General features: G+C 54.8%; 1 protein-coding gene across 5 annotated transcripts in view; it reads left to right on the forward strand.

The window, feature by feature from the left end:
• Positions 1–20525, forward strand: part of Pitpnm2 (phosphatidylinositol transfer protein, membrane-associated 2) — a 133211-nt gene that overhangs the window by 94973 nt on the left and 17713 nt on the right. For all 5 annotated transcript variants that reach the window (XM_005403054.2, XM_013503659.1, XM_013503660.1 and 2 more), the window contains 4 exons: positions 4306–4479; positions 14896–15110; positions 15993–16114; positions 17441–17668. In XM_005403054.2, coding sequence (XP_005403111.1) covers positions 4402–4479; positions 14896–15110; positions 15993–16114; positions 17441–17668 — 643 coding nt within the window. In that variant the 5' untranslated portion in view covers positions 4306–4401. The remainder of the gene's footprint in view (positions 1–4305; positions 4480–14895; positions 15111–15992; positions 16115–17440; positions 17669–20525) is intronic.

Below are 20525 nucleotides of genomic sequence, written 5' to 3' on the forward strand. Positions count from 1 at the left end.
ACAGAGTCTCACTATGCAGTTCAGGTTAGTTTTAAACTCATTTTGTAGCCCAGGCTAGCCTTGAAATCACAACAATCCTCCTGCCTCAGCCTCCCGAGCTGGAATTACAGGCGTTATTTTGATTTTTTGAGACAGGTTCTCGCTATGTAGCTCAGACTGGCCTCTAATTCTCATCTATCCTTCTGCCTCTGCTGAGTGCTGGGCAATATAGCTTTTTATTTTTATTTATTTTTTTGTGGTACTGGGAATCAAACTCATAACCTCACACTTGCCATGCAGGCACTGTGCTGCTGAACTATATCCCTGGCCAATGTAGCTTTTTAAAAGTATCTGTGATGCATTTACTTTTCTTCCCCTTTCCCCCGAGTCACCTAGCTTACCTTTCAGCCTTCATGTCTATCGTCGAAGAATTTCTTTTTCTATGTATTGTGTGCTTGCTTCGGCAACACACTGAATTTCTGTCTTTTCTTCCATTCCCTGTGTGCCCACCAACATTAAGGGGTTGTATCTGTAACCTCCTTGAGTCTATGGAGAACGGTTTGTGTCTTACCCATTTCTCTGGATGACCCCTCTTGTGATGTGCGTTGTCCTTAATGCGCAGGACCAAGTGGGCTCCGTCCTGATCATTCCTGTTACATCCCCGCTCCTGACCTCATTATTCCAAAGAGAGGGTCATGATATGTATTGGGGTCCAAGGCAGCGGGTGTTGACTCTCAGCACGGTCCTTCCCACCAGCTCAGATGTCATGGGCCTGGGCTGGGGCTTGTGGTGTAGCCGTCTTGTTTTACCAGCGATGTGTGACTGCTCTCTCCCTGTCTTGTTTTCGAGTGAGGAGAGTAGAGGAGAAATGCTCCTACTGGCCATTTCCAGCAGGCCACCAGGTGCACCATCGCTGGTGCAGCTAGGAAGAAGCAGGCCCGCTGTCCTCCTGAATAAGGAAAGGCCAGGGCTTGGGTGGATGGACTGTTGGCGCCTTCATCATGAGTTCCTAGCTGGGCACAGTGGCACACACCTGCAATTCCAGCACTCAGAAGGCTGAGGCAGGAGGATCACAATGAGTTGCAGGCCAGCCTGGGGTACATAGTGAGACCCTGTCTCAAAAAGACAAAAAAATAAAAAAAATAAACCACGAGCTCCTAGAAAGGATTCCCTAATGGCCAAAGCTCAGAAATCAGTCATTTCCCAAGCTGCTCCTGGGAGGCGGGGTGGGTGGTCCTGCAAGGGTGCTGAGCACCAGAGCCTTCCCTAAGAGGAAGGGCGCAGGCCTCCCACAGCTGCTTCTCAGGACGATGTAGGCATCACTGCGGAAATGTGCCACCTGGCACCTGCTTCTTTATCTGGTATGTCTCTTCTCCCCACAGGGAAAGGGGACCCCGGAAGCCAGTGACAGTCCTGGTTCACCATGCATGCTCTGCCCCACACCTGGCACTGACCCTCACAGGCTTGTGGATGGCATGCCTACCCCGATTCACCAGGACACAGCGTGCCCCTGCTAGGGAGGTGCCAGTGGGAGGATGCTCTGGGGATGCACACACCTGCCACAGGGCCTTTGTTCTTGCTATTGACTGTGTCCTCACACCTGCTCCCAGCTCTGCGAGCAGAGCCCCATGACTGCTAGGAAGCCTAGTCCCCAGTACCTGAGGCACCCTCCCCCAGCACTCACGGTAACTCTGGAGGTCGGGTGTCTTAGTTCCACTTTGTATTTGGAGAGACCAAGGCACAGCCAGTACAGCCACCGCTCCCAGGAGGCCGCCCAGCGAGCGGAGGCCTGGTCAAGCCACAGTCATCCCAGAGGGAACTCCAGACCATGCGCTCCTGTCACATTCTGCGTCACTCTCGGAGCTGAGTCTTCTCTGTTGCTATTAGTCACTGTGCACTTAGCTGTAACTGCACTGAACTATTTTTTGTTCCCTTCTATCAATGTGTCCGCCTGCCTCCTGCTTACCTCCCTCGCTGTCTGGTTCCTTGTGGGCGGAAGCACAGTGCCTTTCCTCCAACCCAGCGTAGATGGAATTGTGTCCTACCTTCTGTGTTGTGTGATGGTCCTCGGAACTGTTGTGCAGCAACCCTGGTCGGCCCTGAGATTTGCCACTAGCCCAGCTCTCCCTGCGTGGCTGGAGCCACCAAGGGGCCTCTGGGTCCTCTGGCTTGGTGTCCTCTCTGCCTGCATGTGGCGGAGAGGACACGGTGTGATCACGGCTTACCTGACAGGTGTCTCGGGAAGATGTTGTTGTGGACTGTTCTGCACATGTGCTCGCAGAGCCTCTGAAACCCAGAATCCAAGCCCGAGTCTGCTGCTGGCCAGGCTCTGCAGTTTCATCCCTGGCGGCCATAGGAGGAGCCAGAGGCCATCAATATGCTCAGCCCAGCCCTGCAGGTCCTGCCTCGCCCCTGACCCCAGGAGCCTGCAGCCAGGCCTGGTGGGCTGGGAATCCAGGATTTCAGGACAGTCTTATGTGGGTGTGAGTGCTCCTGGGCAGCCACTCCCAGGGAGCAGGTGGGACCCTAAGAGGGAAGAAGAGCTGAGCCCCTAGGGTTTCCAGGAACATCCGGAGAGTCCTGAGCCCTTCCTGACTCAGATGAGGAACAGGACTGACTGAAGCTCACTGAGGGTCCCAGTGTGAGGGAACACACCTGAGGCCCCAAAGCCATGAGTGTGGGTGCCACACAGCACCTCCTCTGCAGTGGCTTCTGTCCAGCCTTCTAGATCAGAGATCCTGGGGCTTCCCTATGAAGAACCACAGCGAAGAGCTCTGAATGCCTGTTGACCTCAGTTTTCTTTCCCATGTCCATTCCTAGTTCCATCCGACCTCTCCGCAGCATAGGGGTCTCTCTGCTTCATGTGTGGAAGGAGTTTCCCTGACCATGTGCCCGGCTGCTTTCTTGTCGAGATGGAAATGACGCAGGTTTCAGCCTTGGATCCCCTGGTACTCTCGCCAAGCGGGGCTCATTTCTCACTTTCCCATAGGATGAGGTGCAGCCCAGGAGCTGTTGGGCTGTCCCTACCCGCTCCCAGGGCCTCAGTGTCCAGCCAGACTTGAGCACAGTATGTGGGCCCATACTGGTGATGCACTCAGACCCTGCGTAGATGGAGCCCTGGCGAGGATGCCTGTCTGGTCAGCCTCTCTCTTACCAGTTAGCCATACCCTGTCCAGGGTACCAGAAGTGCTCACTGACTGCCCCCCAGTCTCCTTTGTGATACCGAGGATTGAATCCAAGGAGTGATGGGCTACCTCCCTAGCCTTCTTTTACTTCAGGACAGTGTTCTGCCACATTGTCCAGCCTGGCCTTGAACTTGTGATCTTCCCACCTCAACCTCCCAATCAGCCAGAATTATAGGCATGCAGCACCACTCCCCTCTCAGAGTGGTGTCTTTAAAATACTATCCTAATCCTGCTGCTCCCCATCTCAGAAGCCTCCACTCAGCTCCCAGTGAGTAAGGAGGAACCTGTGGAAGTCGCCAAACGATATTTATAACAAAGGCTCAGCTACCAGGGCATGGGTGACGGTGGCGTTGTGTTCTTGGTAACTGGGAGTGTGTCTCCTTCGGGCACTGAAGTATGCTTGTTCATCTTTGTAATTTGATTGCTTTAGGTACAAAGCATCATCAAATATCTTCTTTGTCATTTAACAAGAAGCTGCCATGAGCACTGTGTTTGCTTGTCTTGTTTATCTCTTCTACCTCCAAGCCCTGCCCCAGCGTCGGCAATGCAAGAGGTGCCAGGAAGTGCATATTGTTGAATTGAACAGAAACTAAACTTGAGGTCACTGTTCTCTGCCAGAACAGAGATGCTGCCTGTATCTGGTGACATGAGCAGAACTGATTGCCCCACACTGAAGAGCCTCAGCCTGCTGACTTATGTCTGCATTTTGTTACGTATTTCATTACTCTATGTCCCCTGCCTTCTTTCCCAGGACTGGCCATTGTTGTCGCTTCAGTACAGGCCTGCCTGTAACGTGCAGGGAAACTGAGGCTGCAGCTTATTAGGATTATGAGTTAAACAAGAGCACGGTACCCTTTTGCCCACCTTCAGAGCAGGCTCAGGGTCCTTTACTTCCCTGTGGCTGTAGATGGGAGAGTTTACACCCGCTCTCACTCCTGCCCACAGCGCTCCAAGATTGCTTAGCAAACCAGGAAACAGAGGCCACAGAGGCAAAGAATTTGCTTGAGGTCACACTGTCCTGTCAGCACAGGATGGGGTTAGACCAGAATCCCAGCCTGAGGTCTAGACCGGGATTCTCTTCCATGCTGTCACAGCCACTATCCCTGTAGAAAGTGACTGTCCTGTCTTCTTTCTCTCTCAGGGGGCCTCACTGAATTCTGTCATGGTCATTTAAGGAACCTCGCCTAGAAGTCCCCACTCACAGTTCCCGCATTGGCGGGAAGGCCCGGACTCCAAGATGATCATAAAGGAATACCGGATCCCTCTGCCGATGACCGTGGAGGAGTACCGCATTGCCCAGCTGTACATGATTCAGGTAGGTGGCGGGCAAGGCGGGCCAGGTGGGATTCTGACAAATGTCCGAACGGGGCTGGACTTCCTGCTTCCCAGCACAACCCCAGGCACGCGGGGGCACACCTGGGTTGTTCCTGTCCCTGCATTCCCAGCCCCTACAATGCCAGCACTCTGTCACCTCGGCAACCACTTAGCATCCCCAAATCTTAGCTCAGGCTGCTTTCATAAAGCCCCACAGCCTGGGAGACTAAACATCAGGGACTCACTCTCGGTGAGTCACAGTCCCAGGTTGAGGTCTGGTGGCTTCCGTTTCTGGTGAGGACTCTTCGCGTAACCTCATCTAAACCCAGTTATTCCCCAGATGTTGCATCTCCAAATACCATCACATCAGGGGTCAGAACTTCAACACAGAATCTGGGAAGGGGACACAATGTGCAGTCCATAATACCCCACCTAACAGGCAGGCAGGGTGAGGTAAGAGGGGTCAGACAGGCGTACAGCCTGCCTCGTGGGCTCGAGCATTGCCCACACCGTGACGGCTGGTGTGCAATCTCACAAGTGTGAGGATGTTTCTCTGAGGAGCCAGACTCACCTGCTCCCAGGAGACATTGCTAGTTTTCCTCCTCAGGGCCTTGCCAGACACAGGTGCAGAGCCCCAGCGTCCGGGATGCTTCTGTCCCAGTCACCAGACCTGACCATTGCTCGCACCTGCTGGGGACCTGACTGCAGTCCTCGCTCTGCGTCTGGCCTCCTGCTTGGTCCAGTGCCGGCCCCATGCCCAGCCTGGCAGCTGCCTCCAAGCTGCAGGCCTCAGGGCCTCCTACACTGGTCCTGAACAACTGTCGGCCTGGCTGTGGCTTCTCTGGGCACATTGGAGCCTTGGTCCCTGTCACCAAGTGGGGCCTGCCTCAGGCAGGTGTCTCCCTGTACAGCCTCCATGTCAGAGCATCCATCACACGGTGGGGATGGCAGCACCCGCACCTCCCCTTCCCAGATGTGCCTGGTGGGTTTGCAGCCCCCACCCAGTCAGAGTGGGATTGTGAGCCCCGGCAGAACCTGGAGCACAGCTCCTGCCCAGGAGGAGCTAGACAAAGCTACTAGGCTTTAGCCAGGCTCCGCACATGGGTGGCATGGCTGGCAGGGAGGTGCCCCAGCCTCTCTGGGGGCTTGTTTGCTCTGAGCTACTTCAGAAGCGCCACTCAATTCCCTCTTGAACCACTTACCCCTTAATTATTTCTAGAGAGCGGGAAGAGGAAGAGGCTTAAATCAGGCCCAGGCTCTGAGCACTCTAGAAATAGTTCAGCCCATTCAAGGACCAGCCTCATCTGCCACCGTGCTGTTTGTTCTCGGTTCCTGCCCCAGGGGTGAGCGCCCACCCTGGTGGGTAGCACCTAGCTGCACCTGGCCCCCTGGGGAGGATGGTCAGGGCCGGAGCACAGCGCTTCTCCAGCCTCTGGGGTCTCCCAAAGCTCTTCGTGAGCACAGAGTCACCTCTACTTGGGGCTCCTCCAAACACCTGCCACCTCCCCACAATGAGCGTAATTGATAGCTTGATAGTGACCTATGAGGCCCTACAGCACGTGGCCCTCCCTGTGCTTCACATAGCCCAGGCTCTGCCCGCTGGGCCAGCCCTAGGGGCATCTTTGATGAAGGTCAAGCCACAGACTATGGTAGATGGAGACATCCCCACCTTGCAGATCCTGCACATCAACATCGTGCCATCCAGCTCAGCAGAGCCAGCTTAGGCTCTGAGTGCTGGCTGGACTCATCTGTAAGGCCCTGAGCCTCCAGGGTCTTTCCCTATGCTCCTTCCAGTGAGCACGCACATGCACCCAGTCTGCTTTCCTCCTAAGCTGGAAAAGTGAAGCCAGCCAGGTGTCAGCAGGGGAGGCATCGATGTGCCCAGTACAGCACACCAGGGGGGATGTGGCTAAAGTACACGCCTGCACATGAGTGTACATATGCACACGAATTTACCTCCATAGACACAAATGCACAGTTCCCATCAGCCTATTTTTTTTTCTTTTGAGATAGGGTCTTAGTATGTAGTTCAGGCTGGCCTGGAACTCATGGTGCTCCTCCGACCTCAGCCTCCCGAGTACTGAGATTATGGGCGTGCACTGCCACTCTCATCAGCCTTTGACAAGCCCATAGTCTGAGGCCTGCAGTGACATGACACACAGTGTCAGTGCCAGTGCAGCCTCTTCCTCTAAGAGCCGGTCCCTCTGGGGTCCCGGGCTCTGCCCACAGGTGACTAAATGTAGCCTCTAACCTCCCAGCCCACCTTGGAGGGAAGGCAGGCAGTGTTGGATCTTTGCCTGGGGAAGGCATCACAGCGAGGGTCCCAAGCAGATGTGTGTAGACCCTGCCGGGGGGCTGCAGTGTGGTCTGTTTCCAGGCAACAACACACCTAACAATCACAGTCTGTTGGAGAAAGTGTGGTTTTTAGGCCTCGGCTTGAGTTCCGTCTGTAGTGAACAAGCAATCGAACCTCTCCGGCCTCAGTGTCTTTATCTGGAATGTAAGCTCACCTCTCAGCATCAGCCAAAAAGGCACTGAAAAGTCAATTTCCCATCTCACAGATGGAGAAATTGTGGCCCCTAAGCCAGGGTTGCAACTCAGCTCCTGCCAGGTGGCCCCCTGGCCTTAGAGAGCTCTGAGACTCCTGGTGGGGCTGGGAAAGTTGCTGCCACCCTCGGAGGTGAGGGGGTAATGTCGACAAGGGTACAGAGCGGAGGGGATAGTGGGAGTGGACAGGAGGCCTCCACCCGGAACGGGGAGAAGGCAGCAGTGTTCTGAGGAGTCAGTGGCCTCGGTGTTGCCCAAGGCCTCCTGAGCCCCCAGCCCCCATCCTCAGCTTCCTCTGAGCGGGTCCCGGTGGGGAGTGGTGTGAGCTGTGGCTGCCAGCTGAGGGCAGGGCAGGGAGGGCAGCTCAGGTGCTTACCTGTGTCCTTCCTGTCCCTGGAACACCCCCTCGCACCAGGTTCCCATCTGTAGTGAGATCGGGCCTGCAACGGCTCCTTCATCCAGCAGTCTCTGCTGTTCAGGGACTGTGGCCCTCACTCTTTCCAGCCCTGCAGCTTCTGTCTGTGGTCCAGCCCAACTCCCTCTGCTCCTGGTCTAGCCTTGGTCTTCCCTGCCTCTGCGCCTGGAGTTTCTGGGAGCTGTGTCACCAAGGGTGATGTGTTCAAGGTATGCAGGACCACATTGCACAGCTCGGTGTGTGGCCCCCAGACCCTAGCAATGCTGTTCAGCAGTGAGTTGGATTCACCGGTTTTCTCCACCCTGTCTGAAGATGAATTAAGTGTGTCCAGCATGTCCAGCGAGACAGTACAGATGTAGCCAAGTGACATTCAGTCAGGAACAGGGACAGCTGGGAGCAGGTCTGCATGTGGGCTCTGGGCAAATGCTCCAGGAGTCCAGACATTTTGTTCCAGGCCTTACGAGCAGCTGCATTTTCATGGAAAGCAGTAAGGAAGCTCAGTTTATTTCCCACTGCGCTGCCCACAGCTGGAAAGAGGCCTTCCTCTGAACTAGCCACCCCGTAAGGCTGTGAGCACAGGTGCAGCTAGCACCATGCCTAAGCTGCACTGGGTGCACCGGTGTTACGTTTGAAAAGAAACAGCTGGCCTGTCTGGCAGACCTGCACCAAGGGGGTGCTGCCAGGGTTGGCTGCCAGCGAACAGGCCGGGATACTCGGCCAGGACCCTGGACAGCTCTGTGGGCTGCAGCTTGCAGGAGTTGCTGGCCTGCCGGCTTCTCTCTTCTCCAGCCCCAGGAAAGCCCAGCCTGTGTGTGCTGACCCAGGTCACAGAGGAAGCCGCCACAGTGGTGCTTGCAGGACTGGTTGGCAGGGACCAGGGTGCCTTCCCATATAACAGAGAGCAGGGAGGTCTGAGAAGAGCCTGCTCCCACGGGGCGTGACTGAGCCAGACCTGTGCCTGGGCAACCTGCCCTCTCTATTGCTACGGCCAGTGGAGACCCAGGGTCAGCCTGAGGAGGGCTGTCCAAAGTTCTGAGTGACAGTGGGGACTGGAATCCATTGGTCCATTCCTCCACTCTTGCCTGGCACCTACAGCACAGAGGCCCAAAATGCTGTCTGGGGATGCACACTTGGAGGCCAGTACTGTGGCCCTTGTACCCTGAGTACCCACCTGTCCATCCCCATGAGTGACCATGGCCATCCATCACCACCACTCTGTGATGACAGCAGTCCGGGTTCCCGGAGCCTGAGACATGCCACCTGCTTGGATCCTCATGACAACCTGAAGAACTGGTGGTATCCTCTGCCCTGACAGATAAGATGTCAAGGAGCTCAGAGATGTCAAAGAACTTGTCTGTGGTGCATAGCTGGCCCTGAAGCCACTCCGTCTGGAGCAGTAGCTGTCTGCCTTTTTCACTTTGACCATTTTGAGATCTCCTAGCCTCCCCAGCTCTCACCTCCTCTGAAGTCAGCTGTGGGGGGTTAGGGCAGAGATGCCCTCCACCCCTCTCCTTATACATCCTCCCCACCCCGAGGACCCAACACTCACATACACATAAAAGTCAAGGTCGTTTGCTGGTGGCCAGGCCGAACAGGGGTGTTCTTCCTGCCGAGTCATGTGCTGGGGAGAGGCCTGGAGAATGAAGGCTTGTGTGGGTAGAGGTGGAGAGGACTCTCTTAGGGGGCAGGTGGGGACCAGCAAGTGATGTTTACCCATCCTGTTTACCCAGCAGGCAGGCTGGCGCTCAGTCCCACAGGCCATATTGGTGCTTGCCCAGTTGGCAAGCCCCCAGTTCAGGTCCCCCTGCAGTCTCAGACCATGATCTTATTTGAAACGAGGTTCTTTGCAGATGTAATTAGGTAAGGATATTGAGATGAGATTGTCCTGGACTCGGCATGGCCCCCAATTGCACGGCTGCTGGCCCTGTAAGGAGAGGACAGAGGGGCGATGGAGGCAGAGACTGGAGAGGTGCAGCCTCAAGCTGAGGGCCGCCAGGAGGGCTGGGAGGCATGGGAGGCTCCTCCCTGGAGCCTTCGGAGGGAGCTGCTGAAGTGGGCATGCTGGCTTTTCCCAGAGGGGCCTGGGTCTCCCTGAGCGGGCAGGAGCTTTTACATAGCCCCCGATTTCCTGTGACCCAGAGTGGAAGACCCCCTCACCCCTCTGCTGGCTTCTTCCCCAGCTCTCCCTGTCCCTTCTGCAGCCCACCTTGACCTTCAGAGACTCCTGCAGGGTCCCTGGCCCTCTGGGCTGACATTTCCCCACTAAGCTTCCTGGCACCCCAAGTGTATTCACTCCCTGGTGTCGTAACAAAGAACCGCAACCTAGCTGTCTTGAAACAACCAGAATTGTGTTCCTACCAGCTGAGGCTAAGGCCAAGGTGCTGCAGGGCAGCTCTCTCTCCACAGGCTCTTGGGCAGGGAGCCTTCCTGTAACCTCCACCTTCTGGTGGCTCCAACCACTTCTTGACTTATGACAGCATCAAGCCACTCACACCTCGAAAACCCTATTTCCATACATCACACTCTGAGGTTCTATGTGGACCTGAATTTGAGGGGACGGGGACATTGCATCCTGTAAGCCAAGATTTGGGCGGATGGGTAGCTCCGTTTCCCCTATAGTTTTAGAAACTGAGATAAAAGAGAAGTGACTTGTCCAGGCTGAGAGGAAGCTGGCCAGAGTTTAGTGAAGAACCCATTTGTCTCTTCAGCGGGTATTTGCCAAACTCCTGCCGCATGCCGGGAGTTCTCCTGGCAACCAGTGCTATTTGCTGTGGGGGGCCTGGGACCCACAGGCTCAAGCCAGCTCTGCCCTTTAGAGCTGTGCAGCCTGGACAAGTCACCCTCTGCCTCAGCCCCCACCTTCTCATCTGCACAGTGGGTTGCCCTTGCTTGAGGGGACTCAAAGACAAGGCAGGGCACAGAGCAGACATGAAGCTGCTGGCAGAAGCGGGAGCGTAGGAAGTGTCCGATCTGGTCCACAGCCCAGCTGTTTAGAGGGGAAGGGGCACACATCTTTTGACCCCATCTGTGGCTTCACAGGGGTCTTCTTTTTTGTGAAGGAGACTGTCACCCTGGGCCATGGAGACAGCGCATCCTTGTGCCCCAGTAGTGAGGCAGCGCATTGGGAATACCCACGTGTGCATGCATCTGTCTGCATAGGTGTGTGCCTTAGGGTTAGGTAATCCTAATGAGTCCACACAGCGCACAACTGCTGTTCAGGAAATTGACCAAAGATGGCCTTGGCAATGTCATCGTGTCACCCCAGAAACCATAGAAACAGAAGCTGGGCTTAAAGTTAGCAGTACCTCCAACATGAGGTTTTCTGCCCCAGCAGAGAGCTGACCTTTTGGAAGCTGGAAAGGACCTTTGTGGTAGAGATTGTTAGAGGTGACCCGTGTCACATAGTCACCAAGCCCTTTCATGCCCCCACGTTTGATCTTTCTCTTAGTGAATCTAAGAGGAAGGTGTTTGCTTTGTTTCCTACAGCTGTTCTGCAAGCTAAGTCAGAGGCCACACGATTCCCCCAGCTAAAGTGTCCAGGTCGGTGGTTGTTAGCATATTCACAGAGCTGAGTCTCCCTAAAAAGGAGCCACTCTATCCGATCTTCACTGCCGAGGCTCGCCAGTCACCACTTGCTTTCAGTCCCTGGATTTGTCCGCTCTGCACATCCCATATCAGTGGAATCACAGGACATGTGCCCTTTTGAGTCTGATTTGTGTAACACACAAATCAGTCTGTTAAGTGTAACACGTACCTTGTAGCAAGTATCAGTACTTGATTGCTTTTTACAACTGAAGCATTTTCTGTGGTTTGACTACACATTTGTTTATCCATTCATCTATTTGTGGACATTTGTATTGTTTTACCTTTTGGCTACTGTGAGGAAATATTCATCTGTAAGTGTTGGTATAAATATGCTTTCATTTTAGGAAGCGTATATCTAGGGGTGGAATTGGTGGGTCAGATAGTTTGATTGATTGATTGATCAACTGATTGATTATTCTGAGGGTTGAACCCAGGAAGTGTGAGCCACATCCTCAGCCCTTTTCATTTTGGAAGGCAGGGTCTTCTTAATGAGGCTGGCCTCAAATTTGTCACACTCCTGTCTTAGCCTCCAAGTAGCTGAGATTACAGTTTTGTGCCACCATGCCTGACTGACTGTTTAACTGTTTGAGGAACCAAATGTCCCAGAGCACTCTGCTACTACACAGTCCCGCCAGCAATTGTGAAGGTTCTAGTCTCTCTGTCAGCACTTGTCGTCTTTTTAGTCATCTTAGTGCTTATGGAGTCCTATGCTCCTGGTGGGCTGGGTTTGCGTTTCCCAAATGACACTGATGCTGAGTGTCTTTTTAACGCTTCTTGGCCATTTGCTGTTGAGTTGTAGGAGATCTCTATGTATTTTGGGCACAAGTTCCTAACACCAGATGTATGATTGATGAAAATCTTCTCCTGTTTTGTAGGTTGTCTTTTTCTTTTTAAATACCCTTTGAAACAGAAAAGTTGTTAATTTTGATGAAGTTGTTGTTTTTGTTTGTTTGTTTGTTTGTTTTGTCTTTTTGAGGCAGGGTCTTGCTATGCAGTTCAGGCTGGCCTCGAGCTCACTTTGTAGCCCAGGCTGGTCTCGAACTCACAACAATCCTCCTGCCTCAGCCTCCCAAGTGCTGGGATTACAGGCATGCACTACCACGCTCAGCTTGATGAAGTTTATTTTAATCTTTTTTTCATTGCTTGTGCTTTTGATGTCATGGTTCCAAAACCATTGTCTAATCCAGGGTCATAAAAATTTATTCCTTTTTTTTTTCCCTAAAAGTTTTATAGTTTGAGCACTTACAGTTAGGAGAACAAAACTTCAGTGAGCTGCCAGAGGCAGCCAGTGAGAAAGCCATGTCCTTTGGGGAGTTTGCAGGCCTCTGTGCTGCCAGGGGTCCTGCCAGAGTCCCTGCCACTTCCCTGGCTGCCTTGGCACTCTGTATGGCCCTCAGATTCCCCAGGTACACCATGAAGAGATCGCCTGTGATGTGTGTTACAAGCGCCTCTGAGGTCCCTTTCTCTAGAGACAGCCCTAAGCACGCTCTTTTTTTTCTCTGCTCAGAAGAGCCCGGATCCATGGGCCCTTGGCTGCTGCACACTCACACGTGTGTGCCATATGCACATGCACACATGTATGACGCATGGCTACCTGGAGTGGCAGCTTCTGTACCCAAGCTCACAAGGCCGCAGCCCTCAGTCTGGAGATTCATGACAAGTGCAGGATACGAATTCCCGTCCTCCCACATGTGCTTCCCTCTGGGGAGGGCAACCTACACCTGCCCCAGCCCAGCCATGCTGTGAGCTGCCTGCCTCCCTCACCCATGGAGCAGACTGAATGTTAGGCTGGTGGTCAGGAAAGGCCCCAGGCTCGTCTGGGAGACTGAATCGTACCTAGCGGCCTGGGCAGCAGGAACACATATCAGAGCCAGGTGCCCGCTCCCGAGGGGAGCGGCCCAGTGCTCACGCAAGGGTCTGAGATTCAGGGGTCTGTGCTTCTGCTCTGCCTCCACACCACCTCAGCTGCTTGTGGCCTGGGAGACTGGGCTATCACCTCCAGTGAGCTGCCTCCCGCGCTCTGTGCCTTAGCGGCCTCACAGTGGAGTGGAAAGAGCAGGGCGGTTCGAGGGTGCGCTATAGACTGTGCCAGAGCCAGGAAGGCCCCCTCTAAGGCCACCCCACTGGGGCTGCCTCTCCCAGGAAGCCCCTTTCCCTGCCTGCCTTGGCTCCCAATAAAGTCCTCCAGCCATGGCTGCTGCCTCTGTGTCCCAGCACCTGTGCAGCCAGGGGCCGATCCAAGTCAGGAAAGCCAGGCCAGGCAGAGGAGCAGGCAGCCTGGCCCCTGCCCTGTCCCAGCAGCCACGAGGCATCGGGAACACAGGGCTGTCCAGGCCGGCTCCTCACTCCTTCTGTCAAGGGAGCAAACCTCAGAGACTTCTGGGCTCAGAGCGGTGGGGACGCCCAGCCCACCCGAGGCCAGGACAGAGCCGGAGCCTGGTGATTCCCAAGGGAGAGAAGGACCATCATGCATCCTCAGAGGCCCTACCAGCTGGGGCAGGCCAGCTGCTAGGAGGCGAGGTGGAGCTTCCCATTGGAGTGTGGCATGGGGCGGGGTCTGCAGTGGCCTGGCCTTCCGCCCAGGAGCCTGGAGACCTCTGCCCAGTTTCATCCTCTCTCTCCCACTGCATTCCAGTGTTCACATACAGAGAAAGCATGTGCTTCCTCACACTGCCTCGGTGGGCTCCCGAGGCTCAGCACCGGCTCTGGAGACAGGCGCTTGTGCGCCCTGGCAAACCCACACTCGGCTCCTGGGCCCACGGAGTCCTGGAAAGAGAGCTTCCTGGCCCACGTGCCACCTAACCCATGTGGCAGGTGCACAGATTGCACGGCCACCACCACCCTCTACTGCTGGAATCAGGTGCGGGCCTGGGGACGGTCGCAGGATTGCCTGCGGTCAGCATGTGCAGGCACCCCCAAAATGGGTGCGTCTCACCGTGGTTTGATTTGCATTTTCCTCAAGACTAGTGAGGCAGTGATGTTGAACTTCTGTCTTTCTTTTTCTTTTCCTTTTGTAGTACTGGGGATTGAACCCAGGGCCTTCCCATTGAGTTACATCCCCAGCCCTTTATTTGTTTTTATTTTTATATTTTTTGAAACAGGGTCTTTTTATGCAGTTCAGGCTGGCCTTGAACTCACTAAATAGCCCGGACTGGCCTCAAACTCACAGAGATCCTCCTGCCTTAGACTTCCAAGTGCTGGGATACAGGCATGTGCCACACTGGGCTCTCAGCCCTTTATTTTTTAAATCATAATAATGGTAATGATGATGTAACAACAGATATATGGCTTATATTTAGACTCTCAGTAGCTATTAGTGCACGAGTTTTTTATTTCCTTGGCTAAATTTATTTCTAAGTATTTATTCTTTCAGATCTTGTTGTAAGTGCAGCTGACTTTAAATTTCATTTTTGTGTGTTGTCTTTGTATCCTGCAACTCTGCTGAGTTTCTGTATTAGGTCTCACATGTTTAGGGGAGATTATGTAGGATTTTCTGTATAAACATTTTGCCATCAGCAAACTGAAATTGTTTTACTCCTCCCTTTCCAATGTGGACACCTCTTCCTTTTCTGCCTAATTGCTGTGGCGAGACTGTCTAGTCTGGTCCTCTACCGCATCCTTGCCCCGTTCCTGACCTTGGGAACACTTCAGTCCCGGGGTAGACGGGAGTCAGGGTAGATGGTGTGGGGGCAGTGCTGGGGTTCAGAAGGGAGTCGGGGCACGTGGAGACTGGATCTAGATTTGGGGGGGCTATGAGAGGGCACAGGAGCCTGAATGCCCTCTTCCCATCCCACACCCAGACTCTGTCTCCTGAGCCCCTCTTGCACAATGCTCTGCCCACACACATCTCAGGTGCTTTTGTCCCCACAGAAGAAGAGCCGTAACGAGACCTACGGTGAGGGCAGTGGCGTGGAGATCCTGGAAAACCGGCCCTACACGGATGGTCCTGGTGGCTCCGGGCAGTACACACACAAAGTGTACCACGTGGGCATGCACATCCCTGGCTGGTTCCGCTCCATCCTGCCCAAGGCAGCGCTGCGGGTGGTGGAGGAGTCCTGGAACGCCTACCCCTACACCCGAACCAGGTGCGTCCCCCACTGCATGCCGTCTGTGGCAGGAACCTGGCAGCATGGATCCAGGGGCTAAACCACTGCGCCACCACCCCCGATACCAGGCTCTGTCCCAGATGGGTGCCCTGAAGGTCCAGGTGGTAAAACACAGGAGAGAGGAGGATGTCTCCCAGCCTTCCTGCATGCATCATGCCAGGACTGTTGGAGACCCCTCGTCTGGGTAGATTTGGGGGCTCCAGACTCAATTAGGCTCCTCTGAGCAGCCCGGACAGTCAGCCTGCTGAGAAGAAAAGGAAACTAGGGTGCACCAGATGACCTGGAGGCCCCCTGTTCCTCTGAGCCCTTTAGCTGCTATGACCACATTTTATTGCGTCCCACACTGAGCAGGGCTCTCCCCGGAGTTCCCTGCCCCCAGCAAGGGATCTTCACTGTGTGCCCCGCAAGACTGCTGAGTTGAGTGGACAGCAGCTTACTGAGCAGGCAGAGTCCCCCACGCTGAGGGCAGCCGGAGCTTGCCGGAAGGCCACAGAGAGCTCACTCCGGCCCAGAGAGGGGCTGCCCCCTGTTGGTAGAGCCGGCTCCATGGCGGCGGGTGTCCTGTCCCAGGAGTGTGGATTCCACAGTTCCCTGCAGTGTGGGTGCGTACCCAGTGCACTGCCAGATGTGGGGCTTCTTGAAGCCACCACAGGGGCTCGGAGTCAGCTCCCCTCCTTATCTCCTGCTCCTAAAACCACTTTCCCGCCCTGGCCTTGCTGTTCTCGGGACGGGGTGATGGTCCGAGAGGTGGGTGGGCCCGTGGGTCTCAGCCAGCCCCCCACATCCTCTCCCCACTTCACTCCCACCCCGGGTGTCCACCAGCCAGGCTGCAGTCCTGATGGATGCTTCTCTCTCCTGCAGGTTCACCTGCCCTTTTGTGGAGAAGTTCTCCATTGACATTGAGACCTTTTATAAAACCGATGCTGGGGACAGTCCTGATGTGTTCAGCCTGTCTCCCGTGGAAAAGAGCCAGCTGGCAACAGGTGAGCAGGAGGCGTCCCCTGCCTGGTCCCATCTGATGTGTGTGCCCCAAGTCGAGGGGCCTTTCCCACACAGAGCCCCCCAGGTGCGCACGTGTGTTGGATCATGTACTCTCAGGCAGCGTCTCTAGCTGACAGCCACACCAAGTGCCGTGGGGGGCTGTGGCTGTGGCACAGGATAGGTCTGCGTCCCTGATGGTGGTGACCTGTACCTCCCACCCTTCCAGCTCACGTTCCTGTGCAAAAAGCAGGCCCAACCTGTTAAACCCTTTTTTTTTTTTTTTTTTGGTACTGGGAATTAATGAAACCCAGGAGCACCTCAGAGACATCTCCAGCCCTCTTGATTGATTGATTTTATTTTTTGAGACAAGGTCTTCCTAAACTGCTGAGGCTGGCCTCAAACTTGCAATCCTCCTGCCTCAGCCTCCCGAGTGTTGGGATTATAGGCATGTACCACCACCAGTTTGTCAGCTCTTTGGGAAGAAAACCTAGCCCGGTGTGGTGGTGCACGCCTGTAATCCCAGCATTCAGGAGGCTGAAGCCGGAGGATCGTTGCAAGTTCAGTACCAGCCTGGGCTACAAAGTGAACTCAGAGCCAACCTGAACTGTCTCAAAAAGACCAAAAAAAAAGAAGAAGAAGAAAACCTAAAAATCAGGATTTTCATGTGAAATCTTCCAATTCCTAAATATTGGCAACTAATTAAAAATCTGGGTTCCTAAACTTACATCAGTCAAACAGAGTACCTCTGCTGCACACACCTTTCCCCTTTCCTCTGCCGGTTGGCAAGCAGACCAGCCTGCTGAGTCCCTCCCCGCATGATCCCTGTGCACAGGCCCCCAGCACTTAGTCTGATAGGCAACATCCAGCATGGCCAGCCACATCCCTGTCACCTGCATGCACCGCGGCCACCACCCTCCCCGTGTTCCCCCCGTGCTTCCCTGGGGGCCCCCTTCGTACAGCCCCAGTACAGCTAGGACATCCTTGGTTTCACAGTTCCACCCCTCCGGCTGCAATGCCACCTTTCCTTGGACACTTTCTCCAGCCTTCTCCAACGTGTCCCTACCCACCTTCCAAAGGAAACCTGCCTCCCAGCCCCTCCCCTCCCTCACCAGCTTGCCAAATGCTGGGCTGCACCCAGACTGGGGGTGACTTGGAAAGGTGTGGGCCCCTGGCCAGGGAGCAGCCCGAGCGTCGTCCTCACTCCCCAACACCATCCTCTCCACACGGTGCTGCCCCGAGCCCTGCGAGGACTTTGTGGGGTACAGAGCCTGCGGGGGGAGGTGAGGAGGAGGTTGGCAGACACGGCCACTCACAGGGCGCCCCTGCAGACATCATCGACATCGTCAAGGATCCTGTGCCCCTCAACGAGTATAAGACGGAAGAGGACCCCAAGCTGTTTCAGTCCGTCAAGACCCACCGGGGGCCCCTGTCTGACAACTGGATTGAGGAGTACAAGAGGCGGCTCCTGCCTGTCATGTGCGCCTACAAGCTGTGCAAGGTGGAGTTCCGCTACTGGGGCATGCAGTCCAAGATCGAGAGGTTCATCCACGACACTGGTGAGCGCGCTGTGCCCCGCACCGGCGGGCGTCGCGGGCCTGCCTGCTTCTGCCTCAGGGCTTCTGCTTGTGCTTCCGTGCTTCCCTTTCACTTCTGAGAGGTGACCCAAAGCTGGTCTCTCTCTCTCTCTCTCTCTCTCTCTCTCTCTCTCTCTCTCACACACACACACACACACACACACACACACACACACACGTTCATCTTGGCCCCCATGTATACTATGCGCACCTCACCATTCCTCGAAGATGAGATGTCCTTGACCTCATTTGTGTGTGACAGTGCGGAGTTCATGCCCCACTCTGGCTGGCAGCCCTTTCTTTGTTCTCCCCAAGGAGGCGGAGGCTCCACAGCCCACGCACAGCTCTGCCTCCACCACTAGGGGGTAGTTCTGGGTGGCGAAGTGGCTCAGGCACTGTAGTGTCTCTTGTCGCCAAAGAGGTAGCTGGAACAGATGCCTGGGGCTCCACCTCTGGCGTGGAGCCCTGACCCTGGGCAGAGGTCAGACCCAGCTGGTCCCAGCCCTGAGCTCATGGCCCAAGAGAGGTTCCCCAAACATCACTGTGCGACCGTAAGAGCAAATGTGAGCAGAGGCACACTACTGACCACAGGCTTCTCGCGTGTCGTGTTGCCTCAGGATGACCCAGCAGGGTGGGCAGAGACAGGTTGCTGACAGAGGAAACAGACCCAGCCCTTGGTACAGACTGAAACAAACATTCTGCACACAAGTGGTGTCAGTCTGTCCACCCCCAAGGGAAGGGTCCTCATGTGCAGCCAGGCCTGGGTGTGAGGAGGCAGGTGTGGCAGGGCCTTGATGGTGTGCGACAGTGTCACCAGCTCCACCTGCAGGGCAGGATCTCAGCCACATCATCCACTGCTCCCTTGCTCATGGGGCTACTTCCGTGCCCATGAGCCAGGGATGCGGAGGTGGCAGGAGGAGGAGGAGGACGTCCCATCCCCGAGAGGGGACACAGTCCCTCTGTCTAACCCTGCAAGCTTAGATTGGCCTACACAGCCTCCCCATTTCCTAGGGCTCACACGCTGGGACCCATGTTCTCACTGCTGAGGTCCGAGTCAGGGAGGACGGCATCCTGGAGGCGGCCCAATTGTCAGGCAGGCCTGCTGCCAGCGTGGGCTTCGCCCTCCTGGTTGTTGTCCCCGCTTTCTAAGATAGGAGCAGACATCCCACAGGGGACAGGAGGACAAGAGAATATGTGAGTATCCTGGCCAGAGCCCTTCCTTCCCACACCTCCAGGAATGTGAAGGTGGTGGCATCTCTGGGGTCAGCCCAGAAGGGCCCCTACAAAGCCTCCAGGAGCAGTGATGCCTGGCTCAGATCCCTCCCGACTGTAAAGGTCCCCAGCCACTGAGACAGCTTTGCCCTCAGAAAGGAGAATGGTCCACCTGTGGACCTGCCACATAGCGGCTCTGTGTCTCCTCCACGCTGAGCCTCGCTTTCCTCGGCTGAGAAATGGATACAGTAACAGCAGACTTGCTGGGCTGGTATAGGAGGAGATCACAGGATACAGTACCGAGGTGGGACATGGCACGAGGTCACATCCCACTGCTGGGAACATTGTTCCCATGAACCCTTGTGAGCTAGGCCCAGCTTTGGCCTTGCAGAGGCAACTGCTAGGGGCTGGTATGGGTCTTAACTGTCCCCATGGTTGCCTGGTTCCAGACATAGTACCACGTCCCAGCCCTTCCTTCCAGCACCCCCAAGAAGAAGCCTTTCCCTGTACACTTCAGAGCAGCCCCGTGAGGCCAGCTTCCAGGCCCAGAAAGAGAAAGTGAGGCCACCCCGGGGCTTGGGCAGGAACACTGACAGGAAAAGAAGTCAATAAAATGTGGTGTTCCAAACATAAATCCATGCAGCAGCAGACCGATGTGCTAGAGTCCACACGAGTATAGGTGAAGTTAAAACTCCCCAAGAGAAGCAAGCAGCAGAAAAATACACAGCATGACGCATGTATGTAAACTTCTACATCAGCCCAAACTCTCCAATACATAGTGTGGAAAATACAGTGTCTTAGTTACTTTTCTCATTGCTGAGACAAAATACCCATCACCCAAAGTTAAGGTAGGAAAGGTTTATTTAGCTCAGGGTTTGTAGAGGTTTCAGTCCCTAATCAGCTGGCTCCAGGGCAGGGTGGAATCACAGAGGAGAAACGGTCTGTGGCGGGCAGAAGGTAGCAAAGCAACAAGGATCAAACACAGCTCTTTCTATCCCTTATATGTTACCCAAGGTATTCAGGGCAGGTAGCACTCACACCCTTAATCCTAGTGCCCTCAATCCTGGCATCGCACCATGAATCAATCCAAGCGTCACATACTGTAGATCCAGCACCTCTGGAAAAAGCCCCACCTGTGACTGCATGAGGCTTTGAGAGGATATCTAGACCTAAGCCATAACACACCTCTGTATGCTATAGCCAGGAACAAAGCAAGTGGCAAACACAGAATCCAGGACAGACTCTCAGAGGTGGCAGGGAGGGTGTCCAGAGGGTCACCTGACACTGGGACGTTCTGCTCCTTCACCGGACAGTGTGGACATGAGTGTTTCACTTCTTTCAATGTTTTCTTAAGCAGCTTTCATGAGGCCTAGTTTTACATACCACACAGTTTGCCTATGCAAGACAGCAGTCAGGTCAGGCTAGGACACGTATTCATAGTCCTGCGGAGCTTTGGAGGGTCACCGGCCCAGGGGACTTTGTTCTCTTTCTCCATCATCCCGTCTCCCACCCTGCCAAGGCCACCCCAAGCTGCTTTCTGTCTCAGTGGTTTCTCTGTGATTCTTTATACCTCAACAAAATTCTCCTTTATCTTATTCTGGATGTGTAATGTAGTCTATTCTTTTTT

This window comes from Chinchilla lanigera, unplaced genomic scaffold, assembly GCF_000276665.1.
Source record: "Chinchilla lanigera isolate Chin_1 unplaced genomic scaffold, ChiLan1.0 scaffold00081, whole genome shotgun sequence".
In the NCBI taxonomy this organism is placed as follows: Eukaryota; Metazoa; Chordata; class Mammalia; order Rodentia; family Chinchillidae; genus Chinchilla; species Chinchilla lanigera.